This window comes from Talpa occidentalis, unplaced genomic scaffold, assembly GCF_014898055.3.
Source record: "Talpa occidentalis isolate TD23 unplaced genomic scaffold, MPIMG_talOcc4v2.1 talOcc4.3, whole genome shotgun sequence".
NCBI lineage: Eukaryota > Metazoa > Chordata > Mammalia > Eulipotyphla > Talpidae > Talpa > Talpa occidentalis.
The window spans coordinates 49,998,689-50,023,003 of NW_023603184.1; the positions used below are offsets into that span (position 1 = coordinate 49,998,689).

A 24,315-nucleotide genomic window follows, 5' to 3' on the forward strand; every position below is an offset into this window, starting at 1 on the left:
CTCTGTTGGCATAATAAGTTTGTTCTGGGTTTAGACACACCTCTTAATTGTTCTTAATCATTTCTGAGTTTTCTGAAATGAGGTGGGTTCCTATTTCTACATAATGTTCTTTCTATTTCTTACATTGTTATTCTAGTCAAGTTCTTAAAGGTCTGATCATATCAGAGTAGCCTTAAGTGAAAACCTTTACATAAAACTGCTTCAGAGTGATCTTCCTTTAACAGCCAAGGTTTAAGTTTGAAAGTCAGTACCTAATGAAAGGAAGCTATCGACAGCTACTCCAGCACAAGTTCGACCCCCGGCCAGGGAGATGACTGAAATGGCACAGCAGACCTCGCCTGACTCGCCCCCTATCCCCCATCAGCAGTGTATTTCAGTCAGTCTGCCTGTTTTGTTCCCCACTCTGTCTCTGGTGAATCCTCTCACCCCCTGCACCTCTGTCCTCTACCCCAGTTCTTGTATGCATAATTAAATGAATCTTTGGGGCTTGGATTGGTGCCCCCAAAATAGTGCTCATGTGCTTAAAAATGCAGCGAGAAATGCCTAACTTAGCAGTTTAGATGTAGATTCTCTGGCCATTGAGCACATCCAGGTGCACAAGTCCCCCATGATATGTTGCAGAACTTACAAAGCTAATGGTCAGATTCACCTGTACATGAGCTCTCCCTGCCACATTGAAAATATTTTTACAGAAAAAACAACATTTTTCTTAAATCAGAAGAGCAGGTTACACAGAAGAAACTGAAGAAACAAAAACTTACTGCCCAGAAATAAATTCAGCAGAAAAGTAACAAGAAGTCCTCTAATACTATAAAACATATCACAAAATATGTAGTTTTCAATTATCTTTTGATTTTACTCTAGAAATCTTGTAAATCTCATGGGTCCCCTTTAATTTGTAAATTTGGATTCAGTGGAGGGATAAGCTAGTTTTGTCATAAATATTTTCTTATCTCAAAAGCATATTTCCTTTATATCAGGATATTTAAAGGAAATTATTTGAGGTGAGCTAAAAATATTAAGATCTTATGAATATTTCATTTTGAAAGTTTGACCTTAGTCTCTAATAAATCTACATGTTACATAATTATATAAAGTTGCTTCTAAAGTTTTTACTTAAAGAGGTTTTGAAAGTCCTGTGACTGAATCATAATAGTTCATCTTATTTTTTTTCTGTACTAGATCATGCTTTACGCTTATGGAATATCCAGACGGACACGTTGGTGGCGATATTTGGAGGTGTGGAAGGGCACAGGGATGAAGTTCTAAGCGCTGTAAGTTGAAAGCTGCAGAGCAGAGACCTTCATGTGTACAAAGTTTTGAACAATTCCCATGTTCCTCTTTCTTTATTATAAAATACATGGTTTGCTTCATAGAGCCTGCCAGGCAGTTTTTCATGCATGTGACATACAGGGTTTTTTTCTTAGAGGTGAAGTAAAAAAGCAAGTTAATCTCTGTGCTTTATCTCTGTTCTTGCCCTTTACACCAGCACCAGGACTCCTGAAGAATACTAATGACTTGTGATTTTTTTCCTTTATTAATCTAAAGTCACTGTGTTAATTTTTATTTTGCCTTTTATTTGAAATTGAAATATAGTCATCCATTTTTAGGAAGTGGTTTATTATACTTGCACTGAAGTTTAAATGTCACGGTGTTATCTTTATTTTTAGGTGTTATAATCTATTATAATGATATGATACAAATGCTTTAAGTTAGGTTTTATATTTTTATATTATTTGGCTTAAATGTTTTATTTATAGCTTGTGTAGTCATTTTACAGTATATCATTTATCTTTCAATAAACTGTGTAAAGATGTACCATATTTTGAAGCCTATGGCATTTTAATTGTAGTTATTAAATATTCCTATAGTTGGGATTTGTACGCTTTTGTAAGAATCATACCTACTGTATGATATCCTGTCAACCTGGATTTTCTGGAAGTTGCAATAACATTCTCCATCTGGCTTTAAATGTGTAAGAGCTAATTCTACCATCCTGTATTAAGATTATAAATTAAACCTGCTGACTCTGGGCCTCCCCAGTGGCACAGCGGTTGAGCGCTGGGCTGCGAAGCTGCCCACGGCCTCTGCAGCGCCGGTTCGATCCCCGGCCGCCAGCAAGGGTCCCACATGGCACACAGACCTCTCCTGCTGTGCCCACTGCTCCCCTCAGTAGTGTATTTCGTCAGTCTGCCTGTTCTGCTCCCGCTCTCTCTCTCTGGTGAATCCTCCTACCCTTCCGGGCTTCTGACTACCCAGTGCTTGTATGAATAAATAAATAAATAAATCTTTAAAAAAGAAAAAAAAAAACCCTGCTGACTCTGTTGGAATCTTACTGCTGTTGAAAATGAGTAAATTAGGAGAAACAGCAACTAGAACTGTGAATTCAGAACACCAAACCTACAGCTCTTAGGCTTTTGTAAAAACAGTGCTCATGATCAGTTTAGATTAGATTAAGATAGGATATCCAGATTAGTAAGGAAAATGCCCTCCTTATGTAGAACTCTCTTCTGTTAACTCTTAAAGTGAAATTGGAAGATAGTCTGTAAAGTCTGTAATGCAGGAGTTTCCCGCTAGCAGAACTGATGTTTGAGATTTTCACTAACACATGTACCATCTATGCTACATGGAATAGCATCTCTGTATCTCGGTGTTTTGTCTGTGAAGTAAGATAGAATAAGGTTGTTAGAATAGATGACCAATTAAGTGCCTATTAAAGGTAAACAGCACATGAAAATGTTAAAATATGTGATTTCCTTTCTTAGACATCTTGTTCTTTATACATTTAAAAGTGTACTCTAAAACCTTTGTAACTAAAGTGTTTTCACTCAGATATACAGATAAAATTTCCGTTAAGACTCATAGTTTCATATACAGAAATCAGTTTCATTGCTTGATCAGGATTAGATAAAGAAAAATGTAGCTGAAGGTTTTTTGTTTCAGAATAATTGTTTTATCTAAGCATTTGATTTAATACCTTCATAATCAAGCAGAGGAAGTATTTAAAGATAATTGGATAAAATAAAGGATTTTGCTTTCTTCTATTTCTGTTTAAACTCATATACTATGGTGGTGACAAATCAGTTAAACTAAGTTTGAAAGCAGTTGCAATCCTGTATTTTAGGTGAAATTCCAAAATGTTAATCTTGGGGTTTAAAGTACAATTTTTACTATATTATATGTCAGGTGAAAATTGGATGGTTTAATCTGTAAAAAATAATTTATGTGTTTACATTATTTTTTCTGTTTTACATACAGGATTATGATCTTTTGGGTGAAAAAATAATGTCCTGTGGTATGGATCACTCTCTTAAACTTTGGAGGATCAATTCAAAGAGAATGATGAATGCAATTAAGGAATCTTACGATTATAACCCAAATAAAACTAACAGGTAACAGTTGTGATATTTAAGACAGTGTGCTATCTCATGCTGTTGAATGAATGTGTTTTATTTTTCCCCAAATTGTTACAGAAACCTCAACATTGCGTTTAGAAGCCCCCATTTTTAAAAAATAGAGTATAACTTAACATAAAATTGACCAATTTTCTAATGGAAGTCCTTTATTTTTAATCTGTGGTTCTTGTTCAAAATCCACTTTAAACTGTTCTGATTTTCATTTTGTAGTTTTTGTAGCACGTTTCACTTAAAGTTTAAGGTGTGTGTCATTAAAAATCAACATGTGGGACCTCCATCATGGCCTAGGGGTTAGTAAGTCTCAGAGCTGTAGCTATCATTGCGAAGGCCTGAGTGCAATCCCTGGCCAAGGAGCTAACCCACATATGGCACAACCTGTCTCTTCTGTCTCCTGTCTCGACTGCTGCTCACCTCAGCAGTGTATTTCAGTGAAGTCTACCTGTTCTGCTCCCCACTCTGTCTCTGGTGAATCCTCTCATCCCTTCCCACACCTCTGACCTTCACCCCAGTTCTTCTATGCAAAAATAAAAATCAGTATATGTATATACACTACATTAAGTTCGCCACTAAAAGTCCAGGTCTGTCCTTCATACAGTTGACTCCTTTTATCTGGCTTAACCACCCGTCTACCCTTCTGATAACCACCAATTGACCTTACAGGTTTAAAAGTTTGTTTTATTTCCTTCATCCATTTGTTTGTTTTCTCTGTATACCACATATGAGAAGTTACATGGTGGAGTTACAGATGTTTAATGTTGTTTAAACTTATTGTGTTACTAAATGACCCTTCAGAATATGTTATGTTAGCATTGTCAACACTGTAAATTCTAATTCAAGACAGAAAATCATAATTTTTAAGTTGGGGTACTTAATTTTAACTCATGATAATTTAATATTTTGCTTTATATGATGCTCTTACTTTATTAAATGAAGAAAATTCAATGCAGAATTCTTGCTCCATAGATAATGTGTGTGGGAACTTAGCAGTTTTTTAAATATCTTTTTGAATGCCTTAATTCTTGGTTCAGTAACTTCTTTCAAAATCTTATCAGGCTATTATTAATACCTCTTTACAACTATCCTTATCTATGTATGTTAATGAAAAACAACATAATTATAGATGCATTAAAAATTTTTATCAAAGCTTTAATAACTTAATAAAAATTGCAGGATTTGAATTGGAAGATATGTTAGGTAGGTATGTTAGAGATGATTCAATTCAACATCCTTTTTATATCTGAGGAAAGGAGGACATGTAAGATGCCTAAGACATTTCTAATTCTAATTCATGGCATATCATTCATCTATAGTTATTTCAGTTTAGAAATGGAATCACTAGATCAGAAATGTTAGATATGCTGTTAATTAAATACAGAATTGGTGGCAACTCATTTTTATAATTTTCTTACAAGCATCTTTAAGGCAAACGTAATGCTATACTTTCCTAAATACAAGAAAAGCCCTAACTAAAGTCAAATGTCTGTCATACACCATTTTAAAAGTGTTGCTAAAAGCAAAACTCTCATCTGTTCTTATCTTTAGCAGCCTTTGGAATGATGTATCATTGTTCCTGTAAAGATGACTGTCTTTTGAAATAATTTAGATATGTTGACTTTTGTGGACAATTACTGTTTAATTTTAAAGGATTTGAGTAGGTAGCTTAGAATTTTTCTGTGAGAACCATTCAGTGTGGTAATGTAATAGCTTATCACTGGTGGGATAGCCAGAATTTAAGTGATTAATTTTATACTGTTTATAAAATTGTGATGGGAAGTTGTAATTCTTATAAATCAAATTTGAGGCAGATGATGGAAAAAAATTTAAAAATGAATCGAGACTTTAGTAAATAGATGAGAAATCTAGTTCTACAAAGACAGATGAATTAATAGTCGATGTATTTTACTTTTCAGTGTTTTATAAATCCAAAAATGAAAATTAGTGTGATTCTACTATACTTTTTCCACTTAACATCTGACATTTTCATTTCAGGCAAAAAATTTAAAAATGAATCGAGACTTTAGTAAATAGATGAGAAATCTAGTTCTACAAAGACAGAAGAATTAATAGTCGATGTATTTTACTTTTCAGTGTTTTATAAATCCAAAAATGAAAATTAGTGTGATTCTACTATACTTTTTCCACTTAACATCTGACATTTTCATTTCAGGCCATTTATTTCTCAGAAAATTCACTTTCCTGACTTTTCTACCAGAGACATACATAGGAATTATGTCGATTGTGTGCGATGGTTAGGTGATTTGATACTTTCCAAGGTATGGTAGCTGTTGTTAAGCTGTACTTCCATTGTTTGTACGAGTTGAAATTTTTCAGGGAAAAGTTTTTTTGTGCAGTTTGGTAAATTGGATGGTAGATGGGAAATTGCTGGGGGGGGGGTTGTTTTTTTGTGTGTGTAATGATATTTTGTTAGAATTGGAAACATTTTAGGCATAAAACATACTGATGAATTAAAATTTGTGGTCCAATAAGATGACAAGTATTAACTTGTCAAGTGATACTGTTCTCTGATACCTCATGTTGTAAAATAAACAATATCTAAAGCCAGTAGCATGTGTGTTTGTGTGTGTGTGTGTTTGTGCATTTCAGTCATACATACAAAAAGAGATTGCTGGAGTTGGCTCATGAGCTGGAGTTTGCGAGCCCTTGCTGTACATTGGTGTATATATATTTACAAATTTTTTGCTGATAATTGAGAGAAGTTGTTGATGTCATCTGAACATTTAGGAGTGGCACACTTAGAGAAATCATTATCTAGTTTCTTTTCTTGATGTGGATTTTAGGACATTTCATATTTTCTTGGACAGCACCTAATTTATTTTTTCTTGGCTTTATGGGTATAGTTTCACACACACCCCCACCCCACCCTTTTTAAAACTTTTGATATTGAAATAACTATATTCACTGAAAGTATCAATGACAGTGCAGAGAGGTTCCAAATTGCCCTTCACCGAATTTTGTCTAATGCATATATAACTTCTATAACTTAGACTACAATATCAAATTCAAAAAATTAGCATTGTACAATGTATGTTTATAGTTTTGCGTCTATCACATGTGAATTTTGTCATTTCTAGAATGTAGAACCTTTTTAAGATTGTTTTTTTTCACTCAGTACAATGCCATCTAAGTTGTCATGTGTATCAGTAGCTCTCCCTTTTATTACTGAGTGGTATTTCATGGTATGGATGTACCACAGTTTATTTAAGCAGTCATCTATTGTGGGACATTTTGGTCCTTTCCACTTTGGTCTATTACAAATAAAGCTGCTTATAAACAGTTGTGCTTTTTGTGTGGACTTAAGTTTTCATTTCTCTGGGTTAAATGCCTTGAAGGGCAATTGCTGGGTCATGGTTAAGTTTGTTTAGTTTTTTAAGAAACTGCCAAACTATTTTCCAGAGTGGCCGTGCCATTTTACATTCCCAGCAGCAATGTAAGAAAGATCCAGTGTCTTCGAATCTTCGCCGGCATTTGGTATTGTCACTATTTTTTATTTTAGCTGTTCTGATAGGTGTGTAGTGATATCGCATCATGGTCTTAATTTGCATTTCCCTGATGGCTAGTGGTGTTGAACATCTTTTTCATGTGCTTATTTACCATCCATATATCCTTTTCAATTATGTCTTTTCATATCTTTTGCTCATTTTCTAATTGGGTTTTTTTTTTTTTTCTTTATTTTTTCACTGTTGAGTTTTGAGAGTTCTTAATATATTCTAACTATGAATCCTGTGTCATGTGTGTAGTTTGAAAATACTTTCTTTCAACCTGTAGCTTGTCTTCTCATCCTCTTAATAGGGGTCTTTTTGCAGAGCACATGTTTTTAATTTTGACAAAGTTCAATTTATTGATTTTTTTTTTTAATTATTTTATGGACCATAGTTTGATGTTATATTTTTAAAGCTCTTTAACAAACCCTAAATCCTAAAGATTTTCTTCTGCATTTTCTTCTAAAAGTTTTATGTTTTATATTAAATGTGGGAAGTTTAGGTAGATGTTTATTTTTTGCATATTGATATCCAGTTGTTTTCAGCTTGAAAGACTTACTATCTTTTCTTTGAATTGCTTTTGCACCTTTGTCAAAAATTGTCCTTTGAGACTATTTCTGGATTTTCTTTTTGGCTACTTCACCCGTACAAATACACAGTTGTAAATAGAGTAGCTTTATAAGCCTTAGAATTGGAATTCTACCTTATTAATCATTTTCAGAAGTATTTTAGCTATGTAAGTTCCCTTGCATTTTCATTTGCATTTTTGAATACTATCTATATTTATTTTTTGAAAAGCCTTGATTGCATTTTTGGCAGGAGGGAGAATTTTGATTGGAATTGTGTTAAGCTTATATATCAATTTGGTGGAGGATTAATATCTACTCTGCTTAGTCCTCCAGTCCATGAACATGGTATGTCTTTTTATTTTAGATCTTCAATTTTTATTACTGTGTTTTACTTTTAAGCATTAAGCCCCATATATGTTTTGTTAGATTTATATAGCTAAGTATGTCCTTTTTTTTGAATGATTATAACTGCTATTTCTAATTTTCATTCATGTGTTCATTGCAAGTGTATGGAAATACAATTGCTTTTGCATATTAATTTTGCATCCTGTGACTTAGCTGAACTACTTATTTTTCTAAAGGTATTTTTGTCAAGTTCTTGGGATTTTTCTATTTAACCATTATGTTGGCTAAATTGAATGTTTTTTATTTCCTTTTCTTCCCTCATTATATTGAAAACTTTCAGTCCTGTGTTGAATAGTGTTAGGAGCAGACATCCTTGACCTGTTTCTGATGTTAGGAAGGAAAGAAGTCAGTCTTTTACAGTTACGTGTATTGGCTGTGTGCTTTTTATTAGGTATTCTCTATCAAATTGAGAGCTGTCTCTTCCTAACTTTTTGGAGAGTTTTATCATGAATGGGTGTTGGATTTTATCAGTGCTTTTTCCATACCAGTTGATACGATCATGTGTTGTTCTTGATCCTCTATTGGAGTGGAATACATTGGTTGGTTTTTAAGTATTGATCCAGCTTGTATCCCTGGAATAAGTCATGCTTTATCATCCTTTTTATATTTGCAGAATTCTACCTGCTTATATTTCGTTAAAGAATTTTGTGTCTGTACCTGTGAGGTATGATATTGGTCTGAAATTTTGTTTTTGTATACTATCTCTCTGGTTTCAGTATCAATACTGGCTTCATAAAATGAATTGGCAAGTTTTCCCTCCTCTTTTCTGGAGGAATTTATGTATAATTACAGGAATTTATGTATAATTATGTATAATATGTCAGTTCTTCTGTAAATGATAGAATTCTCCTGTTAAATAATTTGTACCTAGATATTTGGAGGAAGGGTGTTTTTAAGTTACAAGTCAAATTTCTTTAATAAAGCTCTGTTCAGATTTGCTCAGAAGAGTTGTGGTAGTTTGTGCTATTTGAAGAGTTGTTCCATTTCGTGTAAGGTTAAGTTTATGTGTACAGAGTTGTTTGTGGTATTGCCTCATTCATTTGAAATCTGCAGGGTTTCTGGTGGGAGCCAGTTCCATTCATGAAATTGGTAGTTTATGTCTGCTGTTCTTTTACTGGTTTAATGGGGTAGTTTAGATTATTGAATTTGATGCTTTACTTTTCTAATGGTGCTAAAATTTCCCTTTCAGCACTGATATAGCTACAGCTCATAAATTTAGATAGTGTGTTGAGTTTCTAAGTGTTGAGAGGTTTTTTTTTTTATTATCTCTCATGGATTTCTGGAATATGCTTTTTGTGACTTGATTCTTTTAAATTTCTCAAGATTTGTTTTATGACCCTATTTTAGTTGTGTTCATGGGAGTGTGAAAAGATTGTCTTCAACTGTTAGATGGAGTGTTCTGTAACTGTCACATCCTGTTGGTGGTGTGGTTGCATTCTTCAGTAACTGTTGATTTTCTATCTACTTGTTTTATCAATTTTTGAGAGACAGATGTTGACATCTCCAATTATAATTGTGGTTTAATTCTCTCTCTTTACAGTTCGAAGACATTTTGTAGCTCTGTTGGTACCTACATACTTAGTATTGCTATAACGAATATGGCTTGATCCTTTTATCATTAAGTAATGTACATCTCTGTCTTGTACTTTGCTTTGAGGTCTTCTTTATCTGATAGTAATAAAACCATTCCTGTTTTCTTTTGATTATGTTTGCATGCTATATCTTCTTCCAACCTTTTACTTTTAATCCACATGTATTCTTACATCTGGGGTTTCTTGTCCATGGCATGTGGTTGGGTCACATGTTTTCTTAATCCATTTACCAAACTGTCTTTCACTTTGTTCAGAGCATTTATGAATGAACCTTGATATATTGATTATTACATGAAGTGGTAAAATGTTTATGCACAGTAGACACATAAAATTTATAAATATGTATATTTTTGTATCAACCATCAAACATAATTTAATGATTCAAGAGGAAAGGAAAGAATATTATACATATTCATTTTACTTTTCCATTCTTTCTTCTTCCTGATGTTACAAATTTCTTCTGATATCATTTCCTTTCTTATTATAAAATTTCCTGTAGCTATTCTTTTAGGTTAAGTCTGTTGGAGACAAGTCTGCTCGGTTTTCCTTTGTCTGAAAATTGTCCTTATTTCCCCTTCATTCCTGAATATTGTATTCACCTGGTATAGAATTTTGTGTTGACAGTTTTCTTTAAACATTTGGAAAATGGTCTATTGCTTTCTAACAAGAAACTGCCTTCATTGGAGTTAATTTTCCCCCTGTAGACAAGGTGTTACTTCTGTTTTCACTGCTTTGTCTTTAATTTTCAGAAGTTTGACTATGATGTGTCCCAGTAGGGGTTTTTTGAATTTACCTTTTCTGGGTTCATTCACTTTGATGAACCTGTAGTACATTTATGATTTTTTGAGGACTTCATTTAGCCCAAATTACGGCCATTATTGAAATTCTTTTTTGCTATCATCGTCCTCCCCTCTTTTTGTAACTGATGTTTCGAATATCAGATCTTTTCTTTCATCACCAAGACTGTCGTTTTTAAAGTCTGTTTCCTCTTGTTCAGTTTGGGAAATTTCTGTTGTTCTAACTTAAAAGTTACTGATTCTTTCGTATCTTTTGCTGGTGGGTCCTTCAGTTGAATTTTTAATTTTGTTTTAGTTTCTTTAAGTTTTGATATTTCCATTTGATTCTTTGTATTTTCTTTGCTGAGACTTTTTTTTTGTTTTAAGTGTCTGTAATTGCTCATTGAAGCATTTTTATGATAACAGCTCTGAATTCCTTGTCAATAGTTAAGCGCCTGTGTTGTCTCCATGTTGTAGTCTATTGTCTGTCTTTTCATTAAAGTTGAGATTTTTGTTACTTGGCATGAGTGATTTTGTTATTGACATCACAAGTCTGGTTCTTATGTAGACCTTCCACAGCAGGTTTCCTCTGGTAATATTCAGCTGGGTGAGGGAGCACAGCTTCGTGGCTTGCGGGTAGCAGGGCAAGTCATGGATCCCTTAACATGGTGTCTCCATACTTTGATGCCGCCCTCGCTGGCAGGGCCTAGGGTGCCCCATTTCTGCTCCCCAGGTAGTCTGTACTGACATGGTGGGCATGCGCACTGTGAACATGTTGATTCTCTAGGCCTCAGCTGATGCCACCCCAGCCAGAGAGGAAGAAATGTGTGACCTGATTAATATAAAGGGTAGTGGAGGGTAAGGTATATGTGCACTTTTGAACACCTGAGAAAGTTACTTCTGGGCCTTTGCTAGTTTGTGTGGTAGTGAGTCCACTTGTTTCTGTGATGTTTGGCTGGAGTAGAGTGAAAATTTCCTCTCTTGCGAGGTTGCCACTTTCCTGGATCTTTTATCTAGACAGAGTAGGCTTTTGTTAGGGTTTATTTCCACCCCACCTCTCCCAGATCCACCTGTTGGCATTGCTGAGTTGCTGCCTGGAATACATTAATGAGGCAAAAGAAAGTCAGAGAATTCAGTCTCCATGTCCAGAGACTCCTAACCATTCTGCTATATGTACCTTAGAGTCTTAGAGTTTCGCTGTATGTTTGCTACTCAGACTTTTAAGCCAAATTTAGCAGGACAAGTAGAGGCTGAAGTAAAAAGCCAGTAGCTTTAAAACTATAAGAAAGGATTTTTGCATTTTAGGTGGTAAGTTGAACTGAATGAATTGTCATTGATAGTACCAAATCCTACTGCAGCAGAATCATTGGGAGAATATTGTGAAAATAGAGTCTTATGTCTCACCCCCAGATATTCTAAATCTGGCACAAGACCTAGGAATTTGTAATTTTAAAAAACTTTCCAGATAATTTTCCCAATGCAGCCATCTATTAGCGTGGGCAAATTCTTTTTATCTTCCTGTGCTTTAGTTCTCCATGAAGGGACTCTCTTAATTAAGAATTCTTTGCCAGTGTAGTAAGAAACACTTAGAAGAGCTGCTTTACAATTTTTGTGTGTTAGCCTCTCTCTCAGACATTCTGTTTTGGTGGAGTAGAGGCCAAGAGAAGTCCTTTGAGAAAAATCTACAAGCTGTTGATCTCATCATACACTTAATAGTTGTCAGACTGGGTGATCTCTGAGGTACATTATAGTAAGAGAATATGTATAAACATATAGTCCTGGGATTTTATAAAGTCTGAAAAATGCAGAGAAAAGAAAAAAAGTGTTGCCTCTTCCCTAATCTTCCTGTAGCCCTATTGTAAAGCCGTCCAGATGCCACTGGACCCCACAGGGACGTCACATGTGATCCAGTAGATTCTGTCTTCCACTCTTCATCTACAGTAGGGCTTCTCAGTCCTGACCCATTAAGCTGGACAAGCTGTTTCTTTTTCATGGAGGGCCTCTCCTGTGCATTGTAAGATACTCAGCAGAGTCTCTGGTCTCTAGCCTTAATAGACAAACCATCGATCTACACAGTAAGATGGAGAGTGCCCAGTATTGTGTGATTTTTTTTCCTTTGCATTCTTTACTGCTTGCTGCTTAAGTACCACATGTGCAAAGATTTGGTGTCACAGGATAGAGGAAGGTGTATCTCAGTCTTCCTTTCCACCCCCATATTAGTGTTGTGATGTTAAACCACTGCTTTTATTGCCTTATATAATTTGATTTCTGTGACCCTTTCTGTGAATTCATTAGCTTTCCTACAATATCTGTTAAACACCTACAATGTAGCACAGATTCTGGAGACAAAAGATTAATAGTCATCTAGGTAAAGGAGTGGGATGGGCAGTTGGCTGGAGAAAGATGAAACCAATGAAGTAAGAAGTGGCCACATTGAAGAAACATGTTTTCTAATGCAATGCTTGTATTTTTATCTTGCTGTAAAGCACTTTTGTCTCTGGATGCCAAAGAATCTGGAGTCGAATTTGGTTTGATCTGGAAGAGAAATCATGATTTCCAAAATGAATATTCCAGATGGTGTAATGCTTTTGTGTTGTCAAATTCTGTTGATAATCAAACTTACTGTCTTTAAGTGTGGACACTGACTCTGTAAATATGAATGAATGTATGTCATTGTGCTTAGATGGATGACTAAGTTTTTAGAGCTGACAATTCACAAATGATAATAGGGAAAGAACTTTGTTTTTAATATTTAGACTTCAGTTCTACAAGTAATACTTCTTTTTTCTCATTTCTCTCTCTTTTAAAGTCTTGTGAAAATGCCATTGTATGCTGGAAACCTGGCAAAATGGAAGATGATATAGATAAAATTAAACCCAGCGAGTCCAATGTGACTATTCTTGGACGATTTGATTACAGCCAGTGTGACATTTGGTACATGAGGTTTTCTATGGATTTCTGGCAAAAGGTAGCAACATATTTTGCATTCTAAAATTATTTTATTTGAAACCATTGTAATTTTAGTTTTCTTTGATATACATCTTGTTTAAGAATTTGTATTGATGTTTTGTATTGATTGCTTTAGCCCTTGGTGTTACTTATTCTACCATTGTGGCTTTGCATGCCCTCATGGTAAATGAAATTGACAGGTGTCAGCAGTGAAAGTTAGTTTACTTTACATTTGTTACTGAGATTTAAAGTCGGTTGGTTATAGTGTTAATTTTTTATGTAGCTTTTTCCTAGAAAAACTTTGAGGAAAATCATGGGAAATAGAGACAAAATGCTAGTTATCTAAAATTTTAAAGAAATTTGATTGTTAGGATTTTGCAATAACAAATTACTTGGGAGTTTATTTGTATGGCAAAGTATTGCAAGTTTTTAAATAGCTTTTGGTACATTTCTTTAAAGCAAAAGAAAGAATACTAACAATGTGAATTTTAAAAACCTTCACAAAAATAATATACTATAGTAAAAAAAGTTATGTGAATGGTTTCTCAAAAACTATCTTATTGTATGTAATTATGGAATGCAGTTGACTAAAACAGCAGGATTAAAATGTAGGTAAGAGGGAACTACTGTGTTAGTTGCTCTTAATTATATTTGTGAATCAGAAATACAAATAATCAAAAACATAACCATAGACTAGAGCTTTTTCTGAAATAAGATTTTTTAGGATGACTTGAATAGTGTTTTTTTTAATATAGATATTAGTTCTTAGTTTTTTGTTTTTTTAAGATTTATGTATGCATACAAGAGCTGGGGTATAGGCCAGAGATGCGGGGGGTGAGAGGACTCACCAGAGTGGGGAGCAGAACAGGCAGACTGACTGAAATTCACTGCTGAGGGGAGCAGCGGACAAGGCAGGAGAGGTCTGCCGTGCCATGTGGGTAGCTCCCTGGCCAGGGATCGAACTCGTGCTGCAGAGACTGCGGATTACTTCATAGGTTGCATCTTAACCCCCTGCGCCACCAGAAAGGCCTGTGAATACTATATTTTGAAAACTTGATGTTTTTAAAAATTTCTATACAGATGCTTGCATTGGGCAATCAGGTTGGCAAACTTTATGTGTGGGATTTAGAAGTAGAAGATCCTCATAAAGCCAAGTAAGTATTTAGAAATTCCTATTTGTAATTTCTGCCTTTTTCTTCAAAATGTCATGCTAGTATAGAAGTAGTACCTGCAGTGCCATCCTCAAGTCGTTTGGAACATTTACTTGTCTTAGAGTTATTTTAAAATATTTTTTTTAATTCTAATTAATGATTGTTCTTCATGAGTTCCTTGGTAACATATTTCTCTTTATGTAACATGCATGGTGCCTCTTGAATTTAAAATACATCCAAATTTTTCTAAATTTGAAATCAAGCTCTTGGTGAAATGTATTCTGTTTTAAATGCTTTCTATATAGCATGAATATTCATTTTCTAATTCACTATTTTGTGTTAGCTGCAACGTTATGTTTGAATGGTATTTATTTAACCTATTATGTTTTCTCCCTAGATGTACAACACTGACTCATCATAAGTGTGGTGCTGCTATTCGACAAACAAGTTTTAGCAGGGACAGCAGCATTCTTATAGCTGTTTGTGATGATGCCAGCATTTGGCGCTGGGACCGACTTCGATAAAATGCTTTTTTCCTGTCAAAACTAGAGTGTGTTTTCTGTGTACAATAGAGTTCATGTATCTTGCTAGTAAGGGCACATAGAGCATTTAGAGTTGTCTTTCAGCATTCGATCAGCTGAGCTGAATGTAGTGATGTTTACATTGTTTATACTCTTTGTACTGTCTTCTGCTCAGACTTTACTGCTTTTAATAAAAATTTATTTTTGTAAAGTTGTGTGTTAAGTTTATTTTCATTGTGATGGAAAGAACTGTTACAGTAATAAAATTATGCCTTACTTTTTTGTAGTGATCAGTTTTTGTTCACTTACCTGGAGAAAGCTCTATAAAGCCTTGATTAGATGTAAACTGTAGTACAGAATTTAACTCCTGGTTTGCCAATACAGACCCTGGCTAAAAAACAACATTCTCTGTAAAGTTTCCTCATGTGTGAAAAGGGATAACAATGCCTACTTCACGGGGTTCTGTTAATGATCAGGTGATTTCATTCATGTGAAGGGGCTAGTGAGACGAGAACAGCACTTGATGTATACAAAGCCCTAAGTTTATGTTTGTTTTTTTGTTTGTTTGTTTTTAAAGATTTATTTATACAAGCACTGGGTACAGTCAGAAGCACGGGAGGGTGAGAGAATTCACCAGAGCCAGAGCAGGGAACAGAACAGGCAGACTGATGAAATACACTGCTGAGGGGAGCAGTGGGCAGCAGGAGAGGTCTGTCATGCCATGTGGGACCCTCGCCGGCCGCCAGGGATTGAACCGGCACTGCAGAGGCTGTGGGCAGCTTTGCTGCCCAGCACTCAACTGCTGCACCACCGGGGGAGGCCCCTAAGTTTATGTTTTAAGTTTATATTTTACTAAACTTTCTTTGCAGTTCTAAAAAATACTGTCATTCAATATGTAGAAGGACTTTTAGTAAACTTACTGGGAGTATTACTAAAACAAAAAGGAGAGGATATTGAAAGCTTAGGGGCAGAGGGTTAAAAATGTTCACATATTTAAAGGATGTGGTTAAGAGAAATTAAGAGGATATCCTGGGGTTAAGATTAGTGGTGGTTTTATCCCCAACACAGGGTGTTTTATGTATATTTATGCATGAGAAACAACAAAAATGAAATTGAGAAATAAAAGACCAGAAAGTTCCAAGAGTTTATCTCAAGATCTATCTGGATTAACCTGAATTGAAGACAATTCTGCTTTTATAGTGCGACTGCAGCACAGATGATGTGTAAACAAATAGGCATGACTGGGTTCAGTGAAACTAATTGTGAAAAACAGGCAGTAGGCCGTCTTCTGCCCACAAGCTGTAACTTGCTGATCCTGTGGCCTCCAGGCATTAACACTAACCGAAGGACTCTGGGAGGCGTCTAAGATTTCTGGAAATTTAGGTCAACCAAATAGCTCACAAAGATCTGCTAGGCAATACACCATGTACTTAGATCACCAGAGACTAAAGATACCAGAATTATTAGATTATAAGGAGCCACGTGAGAGGATTCACCAGAGACAGGGTGGGGAGCAGAACAGGCAGACGGACAAATACGCTGCTGAGGGGAGCAGCGGGTGAGCCAGGAGAGGTCTGCTGCGCCATGTGGGTAGCTCCCTGGCCAGGTATAGAACTCGTGCTGCTGTGGATAGCTTCATACTGCTGCGTTTTAAACCCATCCCAACCCCAGGGAGGCCCCTACTCTACACTTTTACAAATTGCTGGCTGGGGGTGCCATGAAGCGCAGGGGGCTCCAGGACAGCCATTTTGAAACCCATAGGCAGTTGGAAGGATGTTCTATTGGCATCTGTTTTCTTCAGCTTCCAAGTTGGTGATTTCCCCAGCATCCAGCTGTGTGACATTTTCCTAGAATAATCCATGCAGTTTGATCTGAGCCCAGGCTTGGATGCTCCCACTCACATTGCTGCAGCAAGAGACTTTTATTTCACTTTTTGATACCACACATTCTACCAGCATTCTCTGTCTTACTGATGTGGAAGGATAAACTGAAAGGAAAACAGTTACCCAGTGTTGGGATATCGTTATAAGGATAAAAAGTAAGGCCCCACTCCTTGCACAGCAGGCAAATTTAGAAGACTTGAATAGATAAAGGAAATTTGTGAGGTTGCTATGGGAACCAGCCCTCAGACCAATCACCTTGGCCAAGACCAGCAGAACCTGGGGAATGCAGAAGCAGAGTAGGGCACATTCTGTGTCCTAGGTCAAGGCCCAAGACCAGACATCCCAGGAGATGACTAGTGAAAGCCTGGAGAAAGAAGCCTAAGAGTCTCAAGCCCTTCTTCCTGCACAGATGACTTCTCCCTTCTTGTCCCCTTGCAGGGTATTGAATAAATCTGCCATTTTTTTTTTTAAAGATTTATTTATGCATACAAGAACTGGGGTATAGGCCAGAGGTAGGGGAGGGGGGTGAGAGGATTCACCAGAGACAGAGCAGGGAGCAGAACAGGTGGATTGACTGAAATATACTGCTGAGGGGAGCAGCGGGCGAGACAGGAGAGGTCTGCTGTGCCATGTGGTTTGCTCCCTGGCTGGCCAGGGATTGAACTTGTGCTGCAGTGGCTGCGGATTGCTTCATAGTGCTGTGTTAAGACCCCTTGCACCACCAGGAAGGACCCAAAGCTGCCATTTCTGGCCCTCATTCTGTCTGTGGTGATTTCCTTCAGCCCTGAGCTTTCAGCCAACACCCCAATTTTCCCTGCAACACCTTACATTTCCCTTTTCTTCTGTGTTATCATCTGCAGTGTAAATGGCTGGTTAATACAAAAAAAAAAGTGAGAATAGGATTCCTTGCTTGTTCTTGTTGATCAAATTGTCCCATCTTTTGGTGTTCACACCAGAATGCATGGCCTCCTGGAGCTGTTACTGTTGCACAGTGTCTAGGAGTTCTTGTCTGATACCACGAAAATTGAGGACATGGACCACAAGGAATGAGTTTTAGAAAGTTTATTCAGCAATAGCAAAGCAGAAAAGCTCCTCCCAAAGTGACAGGGAGGGGGCACCTGAATAGGTACGAGTGAAATGCTTATTTCTAGGGTCTTTTATACTAAACATAGCTCATTAAGGGGCCTGTATTGGGGCCTCTCTGGTGATGCAGGTGGCTGAGTGCAGTGCTGTGAAGATGTCCACAGCCTCTGAAGCATGGGTTCGATCCCGGCCAGCAGGGGAGCTACCCACATGGTGCAGCAGACCTCTCTTGACTCTCCCGCTGCTCCCCTCAGCAGTGTGTTTCAGTTGATCCTCCTGTTCTATTCCCCGCTCTGTCTCTGGTGAATCCTCTCACCCACCCCCACACCTCTGGCCTGTACCCCAGTTCTTGTATGCATAAATAAATAAATCTTTTTAAAAAAAAAAGGAATAGAAAAACTGGAAAGGAGGTGCCACAAGATAAGAAACCTGACTCATACAATGACAAGAGCTGGTGGGGGGGGGGGTGGGGAGAAGGGATTAACTAAGCCATAAATCCAGCTATAGAAACTATCAGATGCTGCAGGGAGTGTGAGGAGCACAGACCTGAAGGTGAAGATCAAGAGATTAAGGAACAAACCATCCCCCCACAAAGATGAGCCCCTCCCTACCAAAGAAGGTGATAAAACCTAACCCTGCGCCACAGAGGGACAGCAGTTCTTCTGCCCACCTGTGACGACGCAGGTGCCTCTTTTTGTAACAGGGTGGTCCCCAGGAAAGGGGGAGGTTCCCTGCCCCACCCAAGGGAGGGTGGAGCTGAGCAGGAAGAGGAGAAGCTGAAGAAGAGACTGAGGAAGGAAGCAGGATGGAGCCAGAAGGAGACCTGGAGGAGGCGCATGGAGCCTAGAGACACGTGAAGAAACTGCGCTTGTCTTTTGGTCGTGGACGGGGTGACACAGATGTGGGTGAGACTCATGAGGGGTGACAATGGCAGCTTTTATCTTGATGTTGATTTTGCTCTTTTCCTTCCGGGCTTGTCTGGTTGTTTCTGACTCTTTTCTGTGGGTCCCCACTGGAAGATGCTTTAGACTTGTGGCAGGCTTTGGGGCCTTGCTCTGGGCCGATCCCATATGGATGGAGTTTTACCCACGAGGGGACGGGTAACTTTGGGTGCTTCATTTAGAAACTAGACTCTTTGCCTTACCTGTATTGTTTCCTAGTTTTTATTAAAGTTCCTTCCCATTAAAGTCTCCTATGTTTTGTGCTGATGCGGCGGATGGCAGAACCCATTTAGAATAGGCAGGTTTGCGGGGTTTGGGCTGCCCCTCTCCCTGTCTAATAACATTTTCACCAACTCTCCCCCTCCGCAGGGCAGCAGCCTCCTGCCTGCACGTGACCTGCGACCAGGCCGGGGCTTCTCTGCACTGACTTCCCTCAGCGAAGGCCACTCTCCTCAAGGCCCCACGCCTGCAAACATGCAGGCCTCTCTCAGCAAACCTGTCCTTTCAGGACAGCTCTTCCTGCTCGCTGGTGTCTATGCAAGTGTCTTTTACTCTTTTGTCCCTTTCCCTAATAAACCTGCCCTTTAAATATAACTATCGTCTCTGTCTCGCAGAGAAACTCCCCTGGAAACTCCCCACGTGCCCCTGAAAGGGGAGCTCTAGGGACACCTTTCCCAGAGTGAACCCAAGGACCACGCTCTCCAAACCCACTGACTCCAAAAATGACATCCCTAACATTTTAATAGGATTATTCTAGAAATTAGTACTGTACATGTAAGAACCTTTCTAAAACCTTATGATGTATGTAGCTACTATTACAATTCTGCTTTACGGATGGGAAATAGGAGGCAGGCGAGTGTTAGGTTAACGAGTCCAAGATTATACAGCTAATAAATGGTAGAGATCTGAGCTCGCAGTGAGGCGGCCCTTAATGAAGGGGTCTTATCAAAAATCACCTTTTCATTCTGCAGGTACTTCTTTTTCTTAATATTTTATTTTATATAATTCTTACATCATTTTTCATCTTTACATAATGTATGCATTTTCATTATGGTTATGTTCCCCATACAATTGCACCCCCTCTTATTTTGACTCTAGTCATTCCTCTCCCCGCCCCTCCCTCCCCCCTCCCCCATAGTGTGTCTCTGGTTTATAGTTGCTTGTTGATTTTGATTTTTACTTTGTATTGATTAGTCTTTTTTCCTGGTTTCTTATTTAAGTTTTCTAAATTCCTGCTATGAGTGAGACCGTCTGGTATTTTTCTTTTTCTTTCTGACTTATTTTGCTGAGCAGGATCCCTTCTAGCTCCATCCATGTTGCTGCAAACTGCATGTGTTTATCTTTTTTGATTGCTGAGTAATATTCCATTGTGTATATGGACCACATCTTCTTGATCCAGTTATCCAGTCATCCAGTACCACATCCTTGCCAACATTTGTTGTTGCTAGTTTTTTTAATATGTGCCATTCTCACTGGTGTAAGATGGTATCTCATTGTAGTTTTGATTTGCATTTCCCTGATTGCAAGTGATGTTGAACATTTTTCATATGCCTGTTGGCCATTTGCATTTCCTCTTTGGAGAAGTTTCTTTTTAGCTCTTCTGCCCATTTTTTGACTGGATTATTTTCTTTGTTTTTGTTGAGTCTCTTTGGCTCTTTGTAGATTTTTGTGATCAGTCCTTTATCATTAGTGTTGTGTGCAAAAATTTTCTCTCAGTCGGGGGGTTTCTCTTTCTTTTTGTTATTGTCTCTTTTGCTGTGCAGAACCTCTTTAATTTGATGTAGTCCCAGCTGTTTATCTTTGCCTTCACTATCACTGCTTTGGGCGATGTGTCTGTAAAGATGTCTTTGAGGTGCATGTCATTTAGTGTTTCACCTGTATTTTCTTCTATGTATTTTATGGTTTCAGGTCTTATGTCTAGCTCTTTAATCCATTCTGAGTTGGTTTTTGTGCATGGTGTGAGGTAGTAGTCAAGCTTCATTCTTTTGCATGTAGCAACCCAGTTTTCCCAGCACCATTTATTGAACAAACTTTCTTTGCTCCAATGCAAAGTCTTTGCTCCTTTGTTAAAGATTAGTTGACCATAATCTGTGGGTTTATTTCTGGATTTTCTATTCGATTCCATTGGTCTGTGTGTCTGTTCTTGATCCAATACCATGCAGTTTTGATGATTATGGCTTTGTCATATAGTTTGAAGTCTGGGAGTGTGATGCCTCCATTCCCTTCTCTTTTTTTTCAGGAGCACTTTGGCTATTCGGGGTTTTTGGTGATTCCATTTGAATTTCATCAATAATTGTTCTATTTCTTTGAAGAATGACATTGAAATTTTGATTGGAATAGCATTGAATCTGTATATTGCTTTTGGTAGGATGGCCATTTTAATAATGTTTATTCTTCCAATCCATGAGCAGGGGATGTCTTTCCATTTCTTTGTGTCTCCTTCTATTTCTTTTAACAGTGTTTTATAGTTTTCTTGGCATAGGCCCTTTACCTCTTTTGTTAGATTAATTCCCAAGTATTTGATTTTTTTTTTGTTTCGATAATAAAAGGGATGGTTTTTTGGATTTCTTCTTCTTCAGATTTATTGTTTGTGTATAGGAAGGCTACTGACTTTTGCATGTTGATTTTGTATCCTGCCACTTTACTGAACTGACTGATGAGTTGAATTAGTTTTTCTGTGGAGTTTTTGGGGTTCTCTATGTATATTATCATATCATCTGCAAATAGTGATTGTTTGACTTCTTCTTTTCCTATTTGGATTCCTTGTATGTCTTTCTCTTGTCTTATTGCTCTGGCTAGGACTTCCAGTATTATATTGAAAAGAAGTGGTGAGAGTAGATATCCTTGTCTTGTTCCAGATCTTAATGGAAATGCTTTCAACTTTTCACCATTGAGAATGATACTGGCTGTTGGCTTGTCATATATGGCCTTTATGATGTTGAGGTATGTTCCTTGTATCCCGAGAATTTCAAGGGCTTTTATCATGAATGGGTGTTGCACTTTGTCGAAAGCTTTCTCAGCATCGATTATCATATGGTTTTTATATTTCTTTTTGTTGATGTGTTGGATAACGTTGATTGATTTTCCGATGTTGAACCATCCTCGTGTCCCTGGCATGAAACCTACTTGGTCGTGGTGAATTATCTTATGGATACATTGTTGGATTCTAATAGCTAAAATTTTATTGAGGATTTTTGCATCAGTGTTCATTAGGGAGATTGGCCTGTAGTTTTCCTTTTTTGTGTTGTCCTTGTTCGGTTTTGGTATTAGTGTAATGTTGGCTTCATAGAACGTGTTTGGTATTATTCCTTCCTTCTCAATTTTTTGGAAGAGTTTGTGAAGGATAGGCACTTATTCATCTCTGAATGTTTGGTAGAATTCTTTTGTAAATCCATCAGGTCCTGGGCTTTTGTTTTTGGGGAGGTTTTTGATTACCATTTCAATTTCCTGTAATTGGTCTGTTTAGGTATTCTATTTCTTCTTTATCTAGCTTTGGGTGATTGTAGAGTTGTAGGAATTTGTCCATCTCCTCTAGATTGTTAAACTTGTTTGCATATCACTGTTCATAATAGTTTCTGATTATTCTTTTGATTTCTGCTGTGTCTGTTGTGACATCTCCTCTTTCATTTGTGATCCTATGTCGAAGACCAGCTTTCGGCAGAATGTCGTGTCAGGTGTCCCTGAAAGGATGAGACGGCCTAGGCAAAACTTTAATGGCTGAAGGGAAGGGGATGAGGTAGTGAGGAGACACTGACACTTGATGAGGTGCGAGTATCTTCTGCTGAGGGTCTCAGCAGGTCTTTATTTATTCGTTTAGGGAAAGTGATGGTATTACATCATCGTATGCATAGAAGTAAAATATAACAATCAGTACATTCCTTTCCCATAGACATTTTGTCGCCTACGTGTTTTTAAGAGAAGAAACGACCTTAAAAGTTAATAGATAATTAAAACTCAGACGCATTATTTCAGCCTAAACAACAACCTAGGTCAACTAACAGTCCTTGGTACCAGCCCTGTCGCCAAGGCTACAATATCAGGAGACTCCTCTATCTATATGGCTTACAGCTAGAGACCGGCTGCTTTCTGGTAATCAGTTGTTAGAAGTTTTTTCTACCTAGAAACTCCTAACGTAATCAACTTCATGATTCATTACAAGTCTTCTCTACAGAACTTCCATATGAGGAATATTATTATGACCCGCTCTGGGTTGCTTATCAGACATGCCCTTGCACAATAATTATTTCCCACTATCAAGTAGTCCAAATTATTCAGTGTTTAACTTTTTTCAGTGTTTAACTTTTTTTTATTTTTTTTTAAAGAGGCATGTATTATTTATTTATTTGTTTGTTTGTTTGTTTGTACATGCACTGGGTACAGTCAGAAGTGCGGGAGGGTGAGAGAATTCACCAGAGCCAGAGCAGGGAACAGAACAGGCAGACTGATGAAATACACTGCTGAGGGGAGCAGTGGGCAGCAGGAGAGTTCTGTGCACCATGTGGGACCCTCTTCTGGTGGCCGGGGAGCAGCCGGGGATGGAACCGGCACCGCAGAGGCCGCGGGCAGCTTCGCAACCCAGCGCTCAACCGCTACGCCACAGGGGAGGCCCTCAGTGTTTAACTTTTAAGCAAGTAATTTTCCATGCCATGTACTTAAAATATTCTTATATGTATAATTTATTGCCCAATGTATATCCCGAGAAATTATTTCTATTATGACCAAGAACAAAAAACAAAGGGATGTTTAATCTTCAGCCCCAGGATGTGAGGCACAAGAAATCTTCAGCCCCATGGTGTGAGGCTCTTTAAGCTTTGGCCCCAGGGTGTGAGGCCCTTTTTCTTCAGCCCCAAGGTGTGAGGCTCTTTATACTTCAGCCCCACGGTGTGAGGCCCTTTTCTTAGCTGCTTGCCAGTGTCTTACCTGACTGGGGCAGCTAGGCCCCCTGCAGCAATCCTATTTATTTGTGCTTTCTCCCTTTTTTCCTTTGTGAGCCTGGCTAGGGGGTTGTCTATTTTATTTATTTTTCGAAGAACCAGCTTTTGGTTTCACTGATCTTTTGGATTATTTTTTTTTAGTTTCGATTTCATTTATTTCTGCTTTCATTTTTATTATTTCTTTTCTTCTGCTGGTTTTGGGGTTTTTTTGTTGTTCTTTTTCTAGTTATTTGAGCTTTGAGATTAGGTTGTTTCTTTGAGATCTTTCATGTTTCTTGATATGAGCCTGTATTGCTATATATTTTCCTCTTATTACTGCTTTTGCTGCATCCCATACATTTAGGAAATTGGTGTCCTCCTTGTCATTCAACTTAAAGTATTTTTTAATTTCTCCTTTGATCTCCTCATTAGTCCAGTGGTGTTACAGTAGTGTGGGCTTCAATCTCCATGAGGTAGGAGAGTTCCTTGCCTTCTTTTTATGTTTTTTTTTTTTTTCTAGTTTGATGCTTGCATGGTCAGAGAAGATGGTTGGTATGATTTCAATCTTGGTGTATCTGTTGATGTTTATCTTGTGTTCGAGTATGTGATCGATCCT

The 24,315-nt window shown here is 37.5% G+C and overlaps 1 protein-coding gene across 4 annotated transcripts in view; it reads left to right on the plus strand.

The window, feature by feature from the left end:
- The window catches only part of EED (embryonic ectoderm development), a 35,431-nt gene extending 20,341 nt beyond the window's left edge, over positions 1–15,090 (plus strand). For 3 of the 4 annotated variants that reach the window (XM_037523103.2, XM_054699582.1, XM_054699583.1), the window contains 7 exons: positions 1,183–1,274; positions 3,259–3,392; positions 5,584–5,689; positions 6,831–6,905; positions 13,068–13,226; positions 14,288–14,361; positions 14,756–15,090. In XM_037523103.2, coding sequence (XP_037379000.1) covers positions 1,183–1,274; positions 3,259–3,392; positions 5,584–5,689; positions 6,831–6,905; positions 13,068–13,226; positions 14,288–14,361; positions 14,756–14,882 — 767 coding nt within the window. In that variant the 3' untranslated portion in view covers positions 14,883–15,090. The remainder of the gene's footprint in view (positions 1–1,182; positions 1,275–3,258; positions 3,393–5,583; positions 5,690–6,830; positions 6,906–13,067; positions 13,227–14,287; positions 14,362–14,755) is intronic. The other variant, XM_037523102.2, reaches the window with a different exon arrangement.
- The last annotated feature ends 9,225 nt before the right edge of the window (positions 15,091–24,315 follow it).